An 18,764-nucleotide genomic window follows, 5' to 3' on the forward strand; every position below is an offset into this window, starting at 1 on the left:
CATTAATGTTTTTACGAGAAAAGCCGAGCTATACATCATGCATGTATTAAAAATATTTTTATTTAGGAAAGAGTTCAAATTATCTACAGAAGAAGAAAATGCTCTTTGCGATATATGTATATTTATTACTAAAGTGTATGTTGAAGTATGGTTTAATGCTTTGTCATCAGTCAAAGCTCATTTTCAAGATTTTAATCTTCTTTCTATTCTCAGTCAATATCAAAAAATTGTATTTGGTATTTAAGCTCAAAGCTTGTTTATTTTGCTTTTTTGGATTTAAATATATCACCTGAGACAAAGAAAAAGATGGTTTCAAATTTGAATATAGATAGTGATGACAAGGAAGTCAGGAGAGTATCAATAGATCGCGCAAAAATAACTGAAGGTAATAAGGATACTTTGCTCCAGCAACTTTAACTAAAATAATAAAAATTATGTCGGACAAACCTAGAATTAGTACTTTTTTATTATTAGAAAGATTAAATTTTGGAAATATTGAATTTATTTTAAATTTTTTAGAAATATCAAATTTTTTGTAAAGCTGAAGCGGACAATTACATTCATAGTACTTTCAAAGCTAGCAATCGGGTGACTTCAACTTATTTTTTGTTTTATTCAATAACTATTAGAAATACAGAAAAACTTTGTATGAGTAAATTGTTTATTTTAAATAGATCTATAACTTTTAGAAAGACAGTTTTTATGTAAAATTAAATATGTCGGAGATATACGCAATCAAAGATGAATTTTATGGAAAAAATTGTTATTTTTCAATCTTTGAGGCTCTTGGGGCACCATTTCCACTTATCCCATTGAACTAAAATTTTACACAGATTATTTTTTTAGTAAATTGAACCGATCTGGGGGGTGCCGCGAGCAATTTTTCGACTTTCGAAAATTAATGGCACCCTAATGTATATACATATGTTTTCATATCCAAAAGAGCATATTTATAACCAAAAGAGCGGTTGAGTGTGATAATGTGCACATATCAATGAAAATGCAGTCTCTTTGCACACATCTAGTAAAAGGACTCAAATATTGAGTAATTCCTGGGTTTTTAAAAAACCAGTAGAACAAAATTTTTGTGACTGATATTTTGTTCGACATGCACACTCTATGTGTATACACTCTTTGGTATTATTTGTCTGTGCCTTCACGAATTGCAAAAATTTCTTACATTTCCAATAGAAATAGGTTTGTAACACCGATAAGTGTTCGTATAAGACACCAGCCTAATAAATAGAACCAACCAATAAAATTTGAGTTTTGGTAAAAAAATGCAAAATTTTTAAAAAATCATTATAAACAAACTGTACATAGGATTTTTTTGAATTTTAATGTATTGAAAGGAAACTCTTTCGTCTTTATATGGACATCACGATCGGAGTCTGCAAAAATAGATATTAGATTGTATAAAATTCGAACCTGAAAAAATGTCAATATTATTGATGAAATTCATATGATATGAATACAATATTACATTGGTATTATTAAATAATTGTTTTCTAATATATTTTTGAATATTTCTCATCCTTTCTTTTTACAAAAAAATGTTTTAAAGGAAATGATAATTTTCATATATGATTGAATTTTCTGGATCGAAGACAAATGCGTTCTTTCTAATTTTTTTTGCAATTGAAAATTTGTTTTATTATCTTTAAAAGTTTTCATGTGCATTTTGATTTTTACTATAATTTTTTTTAAATTCATTATTTTCGAAAAGAAAGTCGCATGACTATCTATTGCATGTAATATGCAACATACTTTTGGTCAAAGAAGATAAGAAAATATATTCTCTGATACAAACAATCCGTGAAAGTCGCAACAAATGCATAATAAGCAAATACAAACACCACATCTTATTTGGTTTTGAAATATAGATGGCAGTTTGTACCCTGCTCCGTGTATTGTGCTGTGGAGGTTCACATTTTTTTCAAATAATTGGATTTCGGGTAAAAATTTACCATTTTTTAAAAAATGAATACATACAAACGATTTTCTTGATTTTGTTTATTTGAAAAGCTTGTCTTTAAAGGAGAAATATTTTTATTGGACATGATGATATACGAGTTAGAGTAAATTACGGTTATTTTTTATCATAAATGCAAAATATTTTGTTGACGTTTTAAAGTTATATTTTATGATGTGAAATGTTTAGCGTTTTTACTTTTTTCAAATGTATGATCTGGAAAAGTTTTGGTATTATTTTTAACATGGTTGTTTGGTTGTTTTTTAATAATTTTTTAGATAAAAGAAAGTCAGTTTTTTCCAAAAATTTGTTCTTTTTTATTTTTCGAATATCTTAGCTATTATGCAACATACAATTATGAAATATATACCAAATGAAAGATTATTGAATGTTCTATCGAAATAGAAAGTTTAAATTTAGTTAATTTTGACAAATTAATAAACTCAAAAAAATGTCGTGTCTTAGGTTTGGTTTTTTTGTTAACGGTTATTTTTAAACTAAAATTTCATTTTAAGAAAAAATTTATTTCATAGCAATTTGTTAACATACACTATTGAGATAAAATATTACAATAATAATGTAATATATAATAGTCCCTTTACATGTACTCGTGATAGAACACCTTACCAATCTAAAGTCAATAAAGTTTGAATAAAGTATGAAAATAAATATCTTAATAGTTGATTTCGTCACAGATAAGCTTTACAATGCGTTTAACACATTTTTTGAGTTTTTGTGGTGTAGGCTACTTTAATGGAAGTCAGGAGCCAACGTTTGATGTAAAACACGCCAGTTGTGTTTTAAGTGCATCAATTTGACATAATAGTTCAATATTTTGACGTTCCAAATAAGCAGCACGTATAGCGATCTCATCTTCTTTAATACGACGACGATCTCTAGATTTTTTCGCTGCAGCATTATTTTTTCGCCTCCTTTCAAAGTATGCTGCATCTTTAACCTGACATGCTGAATTTAAATTTTCATTGTTGTTATATTCTAATATAGAATTACCAATAAAATCACATCTCGGTTCTTTACCTAATTTTTCGCAATTACCAACATTCGAATCACAATCACTTGACTCTTCAGCAGCGACACGTTCTTCGTTTTCACTGTTATTGGATGATCCTTCATTAAAACTACCATTATGCGAGTTAGTACGACGCATTTTGGGGTTTGTAATTGTACGAGAACCACCATTCTTACTTCGTATTTGTTCTAGTACACGTTTTCGATATTCGGTGTAGCGTTCAACATGTGGATTGTCGAGTAGCATGTCAGTTGCAGCAAAATTAGCAGCAATAACAAGCGGATCACGAGGAAAAGTTTTAAATGGCCTTGTCAGCGTGGTATGTATGATGTCTGATGGCGTACTTGTAAATGTGGTAGTATTATGCATAGAAGGTGATTTTTTTAAAAGCATATTTCTTGAAGAGACTGGTAAGTGAGAGTCATTTAACATACCAGAAGTATGTTGCATATTACCAGAAGTTTGTGTCATACTACCAGAAATGTGTTTCATATTACTTGTACTAGATACCGATTCAGCAGAAGCAAAAGTATGTAGTAGGCTTGTACTTGCAACTGGTAATAAACTAGTAACGTCTTCAATCTTTGAAAGTTCTCTGGGTAGTGCTGTTGTATTAGTTTGGAGTGGTGGAGATATGCTCAATGGCTCCTGCTTTACTTTTACCCTTGGATAGTAAACTGTGGGATATAATTCTAGATGAGATTGTTGGTTTTTATTTGATTGTGAAAAACTTGAATCTGCAATGAATTGCTGAATATCTTTAACGTCATTAGAACTAGTAGAAGAGGCAGCAGGCGATCCTATATAATGGCCTGAACTTGATAGTTCGAATGGCGAAGGTGTTTTTCGCGGTGTTTCTACTGAATCACAATGACGAGATAAATCCAAAACTTCTACACTTGTGCCATAAGTTCGATGAAAAGACTCATATTTTCCAATAAAATGTTTTTGTAATTGTTGTTTATATGCATATGTAGCATATATATCCATATGTCTTGATGATTTCTGAATCTGTGAATTCGATGTGGTATGATGTAGGTTGATGGTAGACTGATCTATAATGTAAGAGCAAAAAAATTATGATAAAATATTATTAACTAGATGTGTTAATAATTCAATTATTTATGTTATACTTACCGGTTTTAAGATCAAGTAAAAATTTTCCCGACACAATTTTATCATGAATCATCTTGTTAGCATTTACTTATAGGGTAAAATTTAAATTGTAATATATTTCAGAAGTTGGCACGACTTGTAAAACTGAATGTACTTATTATGTTTTTCTGAATTTTATAGAGAATGATTTATGCAATGCGGTTCAACTTTAACTAATTTGTCCACACAACCCCTGTCAACTTATATACCTCCGATTTCGACCCTTCTTCGAACACATGTTTTACCGTTGAACCAATCGTCCCCTTACATATAATATTCTAACCAGAAATGCAGCAGGTAAAATGTGTTTGTCACAAAATCAATCAATGCGTTTTTATGTTAGTATCGCAAGGGGTAAAAATTGCAACGAAAGAGTTTTACTTCGCTCTCTACAATATACTCATTTTGGAGTGAAGTAGAAAAATGCGAAATTTATTTTCCAATATATAATTTTAAGATCGCACATAAACAACCCCATTGTTAAAGGGTTTCTTTACATTGTTTTTGTATGTACTTTCAATGTTCAATATATATAGAAAATTGCACATAAAATGTATATAATAATAAACACAAATTCGTTAAAAATTTTAATCATTGTCTCGTTCGTTCTGGGTTAAATTTTTTTCGAGAGAATAGTGATATCTTGGTTTTTGAATTTCGAATTAGGTTTAATATTCATATTTCTGTTCATTGTTATATTACTTTAATTAACCCTAACATAAAAATGTTTAAAGTTATATTATATATTCAATTATATTAAGCTCTCTGTCTTTAGTTTGTTTACTTGTTGACACTATTTTTGCATAAAAAAGTACCCATAAATAAATAAGCGCCAATAAAAATTAAACTCGTGCAAAATTTTAATTCTAATTTAATTCACAAATTAATAATAGTTAATTAATTAATTAGTTAATTAGTTAATTAATTAGTTAATTAGTTAATATATAGTTATAATTGTCACATATTGTTGATATTGTTGAATATTGATTGAATGATGTTAGCAGCATTCTACAAAGACTATCCAAATATTTTATGGATAAATATTTATATGGTTTATAAAGAAAAAAAATTTTAAAACCAGTTGAACTCTCACTTGATTTGAATAAGTAAATTATTTCAATTCATAGAAAATTAAAATATATAGGAAAACACATGATAGTAAGAACACTCTACATAAATTTGTCACACTAAAGTTCTGCAAAAATATTTTATAATAACTTAAAGAAAGTAATGAGTAATCGTGTTAAGTATTTGCAATTAGCTCAATATTTTTATGTAAAGGATGTAAAGTATTTTGCTTCGAAACAAGTATTATGCATTTGATTATCTAATACAGTATGTTTTTGCGATTTATGTTTTGTTTACACTTAAAGAAAACTTGTATTCTTGCTGTTTGTTTGTATACTGTAACGCCATAGTTAAATAATAAAGTTACCTGCTATAATGACATTAACAATTTCATCCATAAAGCAACAAATTTGCCTGCAAATGGTAGACATATTAATCCTGCAGGGCTCATACCAAAATGTTCTGTTAAATCCTCTTTGAATCCTCTGAATGATCCTTAACATTTTAAGACAAAGCGACAAACAAAGTAAAATAAAATAAGATAAATCCTTTTTTGCTAGTCAATTGAGAAGTCTGCCTACAAAATGAATTGGAAACGGGTAAAATTTTAGTTTTAGCGAATCTTATGAAATAATTGTCCATGACAAATCATAAAATTTTGTATAGTATTACATATGCAAATTATTTTAAAATACCAATTTTGTTGAATCGATTTCAACCTTAAGTCTATACAGTTGTTAATGAGTTAGTAAGCCTGCATTAAACGGCTACCTCTTATCTTCTAAGAATTAATTTATGAAGCATATCTTTTTAATTTAAAATTCATTATTAGTTCATTATCTTGTTATTGGAAATATTTACAGATGTTTTAATACTTTAACACAAGTAGAATTTATTTCTGTATGTCTTCCATTTTTAATACCCGACTACTATCGCAGAGGGTAAATATTAAGGAGATCAAACATCGTCGTGGGCTATCAAATTGTGTAATGATGGAAGTTGGGTCTTTGTTGGGTGCTCGCATGAGTTGTAATTTGAATCTCACGAAACGTACTTTTAAATACTCGCAAAATAATGTTTAATCCCTTAAGATAAATTTAAATGTTAATAATGCTTATACAAGAGTGTATAAAATGACTAATATGGTAAAATAAGTAAGTTAATACAACGAGTAGTCCGAGTTTGTAAATTCATAGTTTCAATCCGTCATTGATTACAATCAAAATTTATTAACATTTAAGCGAACACCGACAAAAAAGGTTTATTCTAAACAAATGATGAGCAACATGTATGTGCATCGAAATCCATGATTACCATAGATTTCATCAAGACTTTTCTAGTGTTCAACAAGGATTAGAATTTGGATTCGATATTTAAAGTTCAAATTTTTATTAAAAATGATACCGGAAACATAATTTATCAGAAAGTAAAAATTAGATACAAAAATTCATAAAATTGGTTATCGTTTCCATGGAATATGCAGTATTAGAATATGTAGTATTTAAATTTTTTACTGTTTATATTATAATAATACAGTTTTGATAGATGCCTTTAATTTCACAAAAATATAATTTTGTACCTCCTGTAATTTCAACAATTAAAAAAAGTTATATTATATAGACATGACGTAGTAATAATAAATACACACAAATATACATTTATCTAAATAAAGTCCTTCAATTTATTTCGATGGCGGTTTTAGTCAGTCAACATAAATTTTTGTTAATTTTAAAACGCAGGATATTATGTAAAAAAACAAAAAACAGATAAAGTATTTTTAAATAAACTAGAGCCCATGCAATTTTTGTGCAATGCTTCAACCAGCATTGAACCTTTAAAAGATATGATCGTTGCGTGGTTTAACCTTAGAAGTTATGAAAGGGTTTGAAAGGCGTTCTTAATGCTTCTTGTATTGTTTCATATTTTATCCTTCTTAAAACAAAGCATTAACAATCTTCTTCGCAACCTGAAAATGTTTCCTTGCATAGTTTTTAAGCGAACATTCCAGGAAATTTCAGTATAGGTACGTAATTTATATAGTAAAAAATGTGTCAATTGAATAGTAATATTTTTTTTTCCACATTTACTAAATTATTTAGTGTATTATTAGAAAAAAATTAACTCATAAGTTTTTACTAAATTAAATGTATCAAATAATGCTTGAAAAAATTATTTTTTTTTTGAAACAAATATTGTAAAATTCAGTTCCATGGTGATGATATGTTATATGTATATATGGTCATTATTATTGAATCTTTACTGAATACGTTTACATATATTACATATTGCATTACAATCAATTATTTTTGATAATTAATTGGAATGTTAATAAGATGTTTAACGGCTTTGATGTGTCGAAAGATATATTTTTATATAAAAATTAATTTATATTTTCATGTATTTACATAATATTTAATTTTTCATGTAAAATATTTAAATAGATTTCATGGGATAAAATTAATGTTTAGATAAAAAATATTTGCATACAATATTCTTTATAAACACTCTGTTAACATAATGTTCTTATCATAAGTTCCTTGACAATTGTTATTAGATACATGTAATTTTAGTCCGCTGAATAAACGAACCCTACTTGTAGTTACATACTCGTATAAATGTCTATGTTTAAATACTGTCCATCACAATAGAATTTGACTTTTAATTTAAGTTTATTGGTGGCATTATGTCACATTTACATTTAATGAATTTCAAAATTCAATGGGGTATTCATTGACATGAATCGAATTTACATCAGATATAACTTTATCAAAATAAATAATAAATATTTTCCTCCCCTAAAATATGATTAAGTATATCATCATTAAAAAATGACCAGTAATCATTGGTTTTCATTCATTGAAGCTAAAATTGCAGATTTAAGAATATATTCTCATGAATATTACTTATTATTTGTGATGGCAATTCAATGATATATTCACCAAACATAGGATAACATTCTAAGTCGCCGTTACCGAGTTTATTTGAAAATTGGAAAAATTCTACTTTATCAGTTGTAGTTCTTATATTCTTTGTTAACTTAAAATGGTAAGAAAACTATAATTTATTCCAACTAATTATAGAATCTTCAATCAGATTAGATCGTGTTCCATATGGAACAACAAGTAAAATTTGTCTGACATTACCACCAAATGGTATGTTTTTTTAACTAGGACGACTGATAAATTCCTTAAAAATATATCGATGACTATATGCATTAATTGAAAAAGTTAAAATATCTTAAATTTCTAAGAGGGCTCCATTGTACGCTACATTGATATCTTGCAATGTCTTTAATTAAGTATGTTTTAAATTCATCCCATAGCAACAATGTATTAGTTGGCATATTAAATGCACATATGATCGCAATTACTTTCCTCATTTATTTCGGTATTTTAAAGTCTTTAGCTTCGCCTAAGCACTGCCTCCATTTATTATCATCAGCAGCAATGCCACGCACTGACACGCTTTGACAAATTTGTTAGGTTTTTATTGTCGCTAAAAGTTAAATTGTAATTTTTTATACAAATTTAGGTATAATTTCGGTATATTGTTCATATTTAATTAATAATTAAGTTATTGCGATAGAAACAAATTTACATTTAAAGTTAAAATATAAAAATTATGATTAATATTTCAACAATTTTGTAGCAGTATTACGAGTCTAATGATGAAAAAATATTAACTTGTCGTTGAAAATTGCTTTATTATTTCTAAAAGTATTCTCTTTTATGATTAATACACTTTCGCATGCGTTTTTTCCAATCTTTTTCGGACACCTCCAAAACATGGTTTTTAATTGCTACAGCCGTCTCTTTCGCCGACAAAAATCGTTGTTCACGCAATTTATTCCTGACGTTTGGGAAAAAGAAAAAGTTGTTGGGTGCCAAATCAGCACTGTGTGGCGGATCACCCTTCACTTCGATTTTTTGAATATTCAAATAGTCAAATAGTGAGATTTTGTCAAATGATGGGGGATCCAATGAGAATAAACCTTTCTCAAGGCTAAATGATCGTGCAATATTTTATATATGCTGGTGGAACTAATGCCTACGGTTCCATCACTCTCATAGTGTGTCGCATGACGGTCTTGTATTATCAATTTTTGCACAGCATAAATGTTTTCTGGCGCAACAACTGATTTCGGACAACCATCACGAATTTCGTCAGTGAGCAGACTGCGGCCCTGATTAAAATAATTGTACCAGCGTTTCATAGCGCTAAACGATGGAGCTTCAACGCCAAATGTGAAAGTAAATTGATCGATGCACTCATATCTTGATAATCCGCATCGAATGTCGTAATAAATTATCGCACGAAAAATTTCTCGCGTTAATATATTTGGCATTCAGCAAAAGAGAGAGAGAGAAAGAAAATAAACAAATGTTTTTGGCAGTATTAAAAGTGAATAATTGGTGGGTAGTGGATATTCGTCAATTATTTTTGTTAGTTATTATTTTATATTTTATTTTATTTATGTCATTAGTATTGTGAAATTGTAGCAAAAATAAATTGAATTGCAAGTGAAACAGTGAACAGAATATATGATTATATATATGCCTTTAATTTTATTTAATTTTCAGATATGTATGATGAAAATCGTGGTGGACAAAAGGATGAAACGCATCAGTAAGTACAAGAAACAAGCACTGGTCAAGCATATTGAACAGCATAAAGATTTCGCTTATGAAAGATTTGTATCGAATCATGGTGCGCGAAGTCTTCATGAATAGTGGGGCTCTCTTGCAATAATTTTTAATGCTATTGTTGGAGCAGTTAAAGATGCGAATGGTGGAAAGAAGTCATGGGTTAACATGAAATTAACCCATGCCTTCTTGTCAAACTTCTTGTCAAAGATGAAAATAAGATATGTTAACAATTAATACTATTATTGACGAATCAACAAAAAATTATAAATTAGGTCATAAGTTAATCGCTCGCACCTACTGCTTAATAAGCAATTTGTGCGAATTAAATAAAAAATTAGTTTAAGTAATTATTATGTATTTTGCGCTATAAAATTAATAATGGTTGCATTTTATTTTGCATAAAAGACGAAAAAATTTTAAATAAAGGCAGAAATTGACTTACAATTAATGCCTCATGAATTATATATTGTTTCCCCCCACCAGTCGTAAGAAACATTATATATTGTTATACTGAATATCATTATTCAACTATATATATATGTAGGAAATAATATTTATCAATTAATTTAAAGTTACTTGATTATTATATATTTAGGAAATAAGTATTTAATATTTTATTGTATTCGGCTCGTATAAGTTGTATCTGCTGCTTTGCCTCTTGTCGCAAAATGTTGCGTTCATGATCAAAATTTTCCACAAATTTGTATCATCTTGTATAGTTTTTAAGACACTCTTATCTTAATTGAATACAGCCATACAAACTTGCTGAAACCGTCTACCATTGCCAAAATATGTTTATATTACTTTGCTGTAGCGTCCATTGGACCTAAATGATCTACATGTAGTGTTCACAGAGGTATATCTCCTTTGTCGATTGTGTGCAAAAACATTTAGAGTTTGCCTTGCTTTTTACTCGTATTTGATAAAATACATTTGAAGGAGTTTTTGATTATTTTATCAACTTGTTTTTTTTGGTGTACTTATTATTACTAACACAACTCTTCAATGGAGTGGCATCTACTAACGATATACTTGGAATATGCATATCCTCATTAGATTCCTTACCTTTATTATGCTTGTTATTGGAAATATCAGCCTCATTGTTTTTCTGCAAATTCTCTTCATCTACATGGATTTTTTCTGGAACAACACCTTCATCTCTACTATTATTATTACATTCATCAACTTTTACAGCGTTGATTTCGTTATCCTCCTCTGTATCATCTTAATGAGCAGCATTTGTTGTCACATTTTCAACCTTGCAGCTTCACGTTTTCAATTTCTTTTTCGTGATATTCAGGGTTCATACGTCTCATTCTCTTATATAACGCATCTTTAGCTCCTTTCGAAATGTGCTATATGGTCTGTTTTTGACTTTTTTTGTTTTGTTTTCTTTTTGTAAGTGTCACAAGTTCTTCATCGCCACCAATTTTCTATTATTTTTCAACTCCTTTCCATTTGGCTTTGCTAGCGTTTTTATCTTTCTTTATAACAACTTTCTGCTCTGGAACTACTCTCTTAAAAGTAGTTCCTAAACTACTCTACAAAGTTTTCTTCTTTGATATTAACTATTTTCTGTTTTACACTCTTTGAAATATTATATTTTACAATTATTTCTTGCTCTTCATCATTATTTTTCTTTATTTTCTTCGAAATCACCGAAAGTAAGTTGTAACTATTTTCGTCCGACATATGTATATCTGCATTTACTTAAAATGTCATACCCTACAATGACGTCATAATTAAGTACGTAGTCAAGTGCAATCACTATGTAGTGTTCCAATTCAACACTAATTCAATATTTTCTTCATATTTCTCTATTTATCTGTTCGCAAAATGTTTTTTATATATTCTTTCTTTCATTATTGATATGTCTACACAACCGTCAATCAGGCATTGAAACTTGTTGTTGTTAATTTTTGCTTTCTTTAGTTTCTTAACTTCTGCCGTGTAATTAATTTGCTTTGAAGGTTTTTCCTCCTATTTGTACAGTTGCTCTGTTGACCCGCGGTTGAAAAAGGCTCTTTTCGCATTTCATAATGTTTGTGATACTTACTGTGCGTCTGTTTTGCTTTGTTTATGCATTCGTATATTTTAATCTGTTCGTATATAATTTTTTGCTCCGTAAAATGTGATCTTAGTTTCAGGTTTCTCCTTTATACAATCAACAACATATTGAATGACTGACTTCTCCTTAACAGACCCTGCTGCCTCAATATTACGCATGTGTAAAATGTTTTCGTGCACACTTTAATTTTCTTTCTTCTTTCTTTCGTGTAACTGATTATGTATTGAAATGCTTGAAAAAATGTGTGCAAATTCCATTGTCATTAGATTTTTAAAACAGAAAAAGTTGTTGACCATCAATGATTGCTCGAATAGTTTTGCTGTTTTTGTCATCTTATTAAGCGCGTACACCAACTTTTGTGTGTTTGTCCCCCCGTACATTTCAGCTATCGACTCCTTATTTTCAAACCATTTCGACACTGACATGTTTGTTTCTCCTGTAAAACATGGAATCATCTGATCTGCATTTTTACTTGCTTTTGTATTTGCTTGATGGGAGTATTTTATTATGAGCATATTTACTATGAGTATATTTACTATGAGCTATTAGGTCTTAAGTTTCGTATTTGCCATTTTCTCGTTCACGTGTGTGTTGCTCGAAAGCTTCTTGTTGTTATCTACTGCGTCGCTTTGGTTTTTCGTTTCTTCACTTCTTTTGCTCGCGTTTCTTGCTATTTCTACTTCGTTCAGTTTTTGTTTCTCTGCACCCACTTTTACGTTTTCTGTTCCTGTTTTTAACATCTGCAACTTTTCTCTTTGTACTTTTCTCTTGTTAAAACCCCGTTCCTTTCCAGCGATTTGTCCGCTTGTAAAATCCTCGAATTTGCTCTTAGTTATTTGCTCAACTGCTAATTTAATTCTACTGATTTTTAATTGCTTGTGTTAATTTTCGATTTTTCAATGTTTTCAACTGTTCGACGTAATTTTTTGCATAAAGCAACAACAAGTGCAAACCACTTTAACAACTGCAAACTATTAGGTTGTTTGGAAAGTAATTTCGTTTTTATCCGAAAGAGGATGTAATTGTATTTTTTGCACCCAACTTCAGACTAAAGCCGTTTAATTTTATATGCTTTGAGAGTTCATATAGCAAGGCTTGTGTTTGAAAAATTTCAATTAATTCTACGTAGTAGTTTAAGGTTAGGGTCCTTTTGGAGAGCGATAAGCAGCATTTTCGATATAGCTTACTGTTTTACTACAGAAAGGGTAAAAATGTTGTTCAAGTCAGAAAGAAATTGACTGATGTGTATGAATAAGGTGTTTTGACAGTACGCCAGTGCCAGAACTGGTTCGCTAAATTTCGATCTGGCAATTTTAATGTCGAAGATGCAACACTTTCGGGAAGGCTAAATGAAGGTGATAAATTTATCAAATTCAACAGCTTATGGCTCGATGTATGAGTTCCCCATGTTCTCATAGAGAGAAATCTGTGTCGCCGCATTAATGTCTGCGATTCGCTTCTCAAACGTCACGAAAATGAGCCATTTTTGAAGCGTATCATCACTGGGAACAAAAAATGGATTGTATACAACAACGTCAAATGCAAGAGGTTATGAAGCAAAAAAGATGAACCGGCTCAAACCATTTCTGAAGCCGATATCCGCAAAAAAAAAGATGATGCTGTTTGTTTGGTAGGATTTTAAAGGAATCGTTTTTTTTGGAGCTTTTACCGGATAACACAACGATTAATTCGGAAGTCTACTGTCATCAGCTGGACAAACTGAATGAAGCACTTCAACAGAAAAAGCCAGAACTAATCAGAAGGTAGGTGTAGTGTTTCATCAAAACAACGCAAGACCTTACACAAGTTTGGTCACTCGCCAAAAGCTTTTACAACTTGAATGAAATACAATGTAACACCCACCATATTCTCCAGACCTGGAGCCATCGGATTATCTTTCGATCTCTCCAAAATTTTTTAGATGGTAAAACCTTTACCTCAAATGAGGAGGTCGAAAACCACCTCAATCACTTTTTTGCCAGGAAAGACTAAAAATTTTATGAGCTACTGCTACTGCCAGAAAGATGGCAAAAGGTGTTGGACCAGAACGGCCAATATATAATTTAATAAAGTGTTTGTTTATTATAAGAAAACTGTCTTTCGTTTCCACAAAAGAAAACGAAATTACTTTCCGAACAACCTAATACTTTAACACAGGAAACTACTTTAACACCGCAAACTACTTTAACAACTGAATTTTTTTTCTTTTCTCAGCAACTGTTCCTTCTGTTTAGCTTCGGAAGTGCCCCAAATGTAGGAAATAATTATTAATAACTTTATAGTTATTTAATTATTATATATTTAGAAAATAATATTTGTATAATTTAGCTTAGTTATTGTTCATTGAATATTCATGATTGTTCATGAACTATTATTACAATATAACTTCAATCACTCGAATACGAAAACACGACCAATATCCGACATTAGCCTACTGCTTCTTCTAACGGTAATAAAAAGGTGAAAGGTACGGTAATATTTCGGTTACATCCGAATCTATGAAGTTCAGGATTGCCTGGGCAAAGTAAGCATCAGTATCTTTGAGGACAAGCAGGAACCTGTAACGAAGCGACAGCGCTCATTGGATGAGTCAGCTTCAAAACCTGATGCCAAAAAGGCAACATTTCGTGGTAACATCAAAAATACAAATCCTTTAGCAACATGCTCAAGGGATCTATAATAATGAGAGTTATTGATGAAAATGACCGGATGGCACAATCCCGCCTGCTAAGTGGGACCAAATTGACTTAAGGTCCTCGACATTTATGTCGACCTCCCAAAGGACTTTTCTGGAGACGGTTCCTCATATCGTATCAGGGTTGATGACATCAGGGTCATGTGAAGCTTATCGTCTGCGCAGATCAGCATCCTGTTGATTGTTGTTGCTAAGGAGTAAGTCTCTAGCCGACCAAGAGCGCGTTCCTGGATCCCAGTCCATCATTCCGATCCTTTGCGGATTCTTGAACTTATTCGGTTAGAAAACCGCCAGTTAAATAGTTGATGTAGATCACGAAGCTATAGGTGTCCGTGGAAGATCACGAAACTGGAGGAATTCAAGGGCAAATATAGGTCAGACAGTTTGTGATTGACAAAGCATTTTTGGCCACTTTGGCAATTCTGGTGATGTTATTCACTATGGTTACTCAGCCAATATAATGAGGGTTTACAAAAAGGACAAAGAGCAATCCTTATCTAATGAAACGGCAGCACCGCAAGGCACTATTGTACCATAATTGAAGTGGGCGACATGGGACCTGCTACAGCAAATATAGTGACACCAGTAGAAATACTGACTGCCAGCTCTGACTCACTGAATTTGGACGTGACTACGTCTGGTTCCTCTCCAGCTCCCTTAATTGCATCTGAGGAGAGCATTGGTAAGCGCTATCTCTTTGATGAAGAAGAGCTTTTGAACTCAAGAAATTAATAGCGCGCTCGATGTAACATGGGTGGACACAACCGCATTCCCAGTTAGCCATGATGCGGGTATTACAAGTTAACCTGCACCACTGCTAAGCTACGTCCGCCAGCTTTCTGCAATGCATCAGCAACAACGAGGCCGATATGGTCCTGGTGCAACGTTGATTTAGATACTAATAAAAACGTAAATCTTGAATACTAATAAATAAAAAAAAATAACGCCCTCATGCTTTCGCAGTATAGTGACAAAGACCTAACCGCAGTAAATAGTGAGAGACCCTGGGCGCAGGTATGGGCGGTATCTGTATACACTCAACTCTCTTTTTACACGATCGAAGCGTTCCTTAGAAAACCGTGTAAAAAAAAATCGTGTTAAAAAAATACATGTGCTATATGATAAATTTGAGGATTTGTTCCACAACTTAAAAAAATCGTGTAAGACGAAAACATTTGAAATATTTTTCCATAAAATCGTGTAAAAAAATTTATAAAATAAAACCTTATTAATTAAAAAAAAAAATTTATTTTGTTACAAAAGTAAAATATATTGTACCAAACTTTAATGTCAAATTGGCAATTACTAATCGCTATTTGATACAAGCGTGCACGTTTATTACGCACAGTCTTAAAAATTCTATCATCAGTATTAATAGTAATTGTTTTTTTTTGGTTGTTAAAAAATTAGTTATTAGCTGCTGTTTTTTTGGTTTTTTAAGTTGTTTATACAATTCTTCATATCCAGCTATGCAACAGTTAAGATTGCGTGTAAATTGTAATGCATGCTCAATGTTAGGATCATAGGTTACAAAATGTTGCTCCATACTTTTTGCAAATTTCAAGCTCTCGTGAATTAAATTAGCCGTTAATTCCTGATCTTCACCTGTTACTTCATCATAATCGACTTCTTTACTGTCATCAACAGTCATAAATTCAAATAAATCATCTTTATGTCAAGGAGTTTCTCGCATTAATTCATTTATATCAGACACTTCGCCTCCAATTGCATTTGATAGAGTTATAATTTCAGAACACATAGCTGATTTTTGTTCTACAAAGCTTTTACTTTTGGTGCATGATGGCAATGGAAGTGCAACGAAATAAAAAAAAACTATTTTTTTATTATATTCCCTGAATTTTATTTTGTTGCTGTATACATAAATGTACAACAAGGCATTAAAAAAATATACAATTAAAAAAAACTTTGCGGGAATTCGTGCAAAATCAAAAAATTCGTGTAAAAGAAGTATCTTGTGTTTAATTTTGAACCGTGTTATTTCAAAATCGTGTAAGAGCTTGTAAAAAGAGAGTTGGGTGTATACGGCTCACGATCATGAAGAAATAGTCGAAGACTGAAACAACTGACTAATAGCGCTAGCAGACTTGCTGCAGATATCATTTTGGGTTACGATGCCAATGCACACCATTAAGTGCGGGACAGCTCCAGGTGAGTTACTTTTATTTTTTTTCTTTCTTTTTATTAATGCAATTAGTAAATATACTTAAGACTAACAAGCATTTTTAGTTTAATAAATTATAAATATTTACGCTAATGTTTTATTACTTAGTAAGGTTAGAGGGTTTTATACGTTTTAATCTCCTTGCTGAGTCAGTTGCGTTGACTAATTGTAAAACGTCAGCATTTTAATGTTGTGTAATTTTCATTGCATAAGCAACAGCATACGTTTTTATGACGTCCTCGACCGGTTTGATTGCTAGGTCACGATGTAAGTCTGCACTACGAATGCTTACAATATTTCTAAGTACTTTTCATAACATTGCTCTTACTGGTGCATCACCATAACTGTATACCGTAAGTCCATACAGGTTTTAAAATTTAATTGTAAATCAGGAGGATTACACTGAACGCCTACCGATTAACCATTTTATCTGTTTACACTTTAGCTCAAGTTCTTGTTTTTTCTTTTTCTTTTTCTTTTTCTTTCTAACGTAGTTTAGCATCTAATGTCATGCTTAAGTATTTCGCTGTATTTGCATAGGGTATTTCCAGTCCATTTATATTTAATTTGCAGTGGGAGACCCTTTTATTCGTAAAGTCAACATGTACCGATTTTGTATTGTTAAGCTTGAGTCGTCATTGTTTCGTCCACTTATGAACATTATTAATAGCAAACGTCGCTATTTTACAATTTTCTGTTATTGAAATATCATTAGTAAACAAAAGAAAGGGTATTCGAGCTGTATCATCAGCAAACGTCGCTATTTTACAATTTTCTGTTATTGGGATATCATTAGTAAACAAAAGAAAGAGTATAGGACCAAGGACAAGAAGAGTAGCAGTCTTCTTGTTTAACTCGAAAGTATCTATTTGTTATATAAGATTCTATAAGATCGCAATATTGTTCTGGCAATTGCATTCGTAATTTGCTCATAAGACCTTGATGCTACACCTTGTCAAATGCCTGCGAGATATCAAGAAACATTGTCGAACACACTTCCTTTTTTTCCAAACAGTTTTCTACTATACAACTTATTCGATGAACTTGTTCAATTGTTGAGTGGCTGGTTCTAAAGCCGAATTGATGATTTGGAATTAGGTTTTGTTTTTCTATAAGATTTGATAGTTGCTTTTTTATAGCTTTTTCAAAAATCTTCGACAAAATGGATAGCAAGCATATGGGTCTATATGAAGAAACTTCATCTGCAGGTTTGCCAGATTTGGCTACCATTATTACTTCAGCTACCTTCCAGAAGGAGGGTACGTATTTCAGTTTCAAGCATGTGTTGATAAGAAATGTCAGAACTTTATGGAATTTTTTGGCAAACTCTTTAGAATCTCAGCTGTCTAGAGGTCAAATCCAGCAGTTTTTTTGGGTTTTAGAGACTTAATAATGTCTTTTATTTCCTGAGCAGAAGCTGGAGGTATACTTATTTCGCTGTCTAGTTTTATATTAGCCGAAATATTCTTTCCAGTATTTTCTTTTGTAAAAGTACTTCTAAGATATTCCGAAAAGAATTTTGCCTTCTTCTGATTGCTTTTTGCCCAATTATTTCCAAGTTCTAATGGCAAGAAGTGTGTCACTGGTCGTCTGAGGTTTTTTGTTGCCTTCCAGAGTGAGTAGTGTGAATTCCTTTCGCACGATAAATTGTCTAGAAATATTTTGAACGAGTCGTTCTTAAGATATCTTATTCTTTGAGTCAACCTTTTACAAACTTTATTGAGCAGAGACTTATCTCCAGGAGATCTGGTCATTTGCCACTTCCGTCTAAGTTTGCGTTTTTCGGTAACTAATTGCTTTATTTCATTGGGATAGTTGCAGCCAGTAGTAACCTGCTTTATAACGGGAGTACTATTCCAACTATGTTTCAATTATTCCAACTATGGATATTTTGTGTGAATTTTTCTATATCACTTTTTAGTTGGTGTGCATCTTCTACGACGACAAC

General features: G+C 31.0%; 1 protein-coding gene across 1 annotated transcript; it reads right to left on the bottom strand.

The window, feature by feature from the left end:
- Window positions 1-2,678: 2,678 nt before the first annotated feature.
- On the bottom strand, window positions 2,679-11,187 carry LOC119665713 (protein giant-like). The gene is made up of 4 exons (XM_038074949.1): window positions 11,130-11,187; window positions 10,904-11,086; window positions 3,011-4,057; window positions 2,679-2,968 (listed from the first exon to the last, which is right to left on the bottom strand). The coding sequence occupies exons 1-4, from the start codon at window positions 11,185-11,187 to the stop codon at window positions 2,733-2,735; spliced, it is 1,524 nt and encodes a 507-aa protein (XP_037930877.1). The 3' UTR covers window positions 2,679-2,732.
- Window positions 11,188-18,764: the final 7,577 nt, after the last annotated feature.

This window comes from Teleopsis dalmanni, chromosome 1, assembly GCF_002237135.1.
Source record: "Teleopsis dalmanni isolate 2A chromosome 1, ASM223713v2, whole genome shotgun sequence".
Taxonomy (NCBI): Eukaryota; Metazoa; Arthropoda; class Insecta; order Diptera; family Diopsidae; genus Teleopsis; species Teleopsis dalmanni.

What these genes read in the sequence shown, in the direction of transcription:
- LOC119665713 (XM_038074949.1), bottom strand. Translation starts at nt 11,187, where the DNA reads ATGAGACGTATGAACCCTGAATATCACGAAAAAGAAATTGAAAACGTG. An exon ending in TGAGGATATGCATATTCCAA is followed by an intron (nt 4,058 to 10,903) that starts GTATATCGTTAG and finishes CTTACATTATAG; the next exon opens with ATCAGTCTACCATCAACCTA. An exon ending in TGGTAATTGCGAAAAATTAG is followed by an intron (nt 2,969 to 3,010) that starts GTAAAGAACCGA and finishes ATTCTATATTAG; the next exon opens with AATATAACAACAATGAAAAT.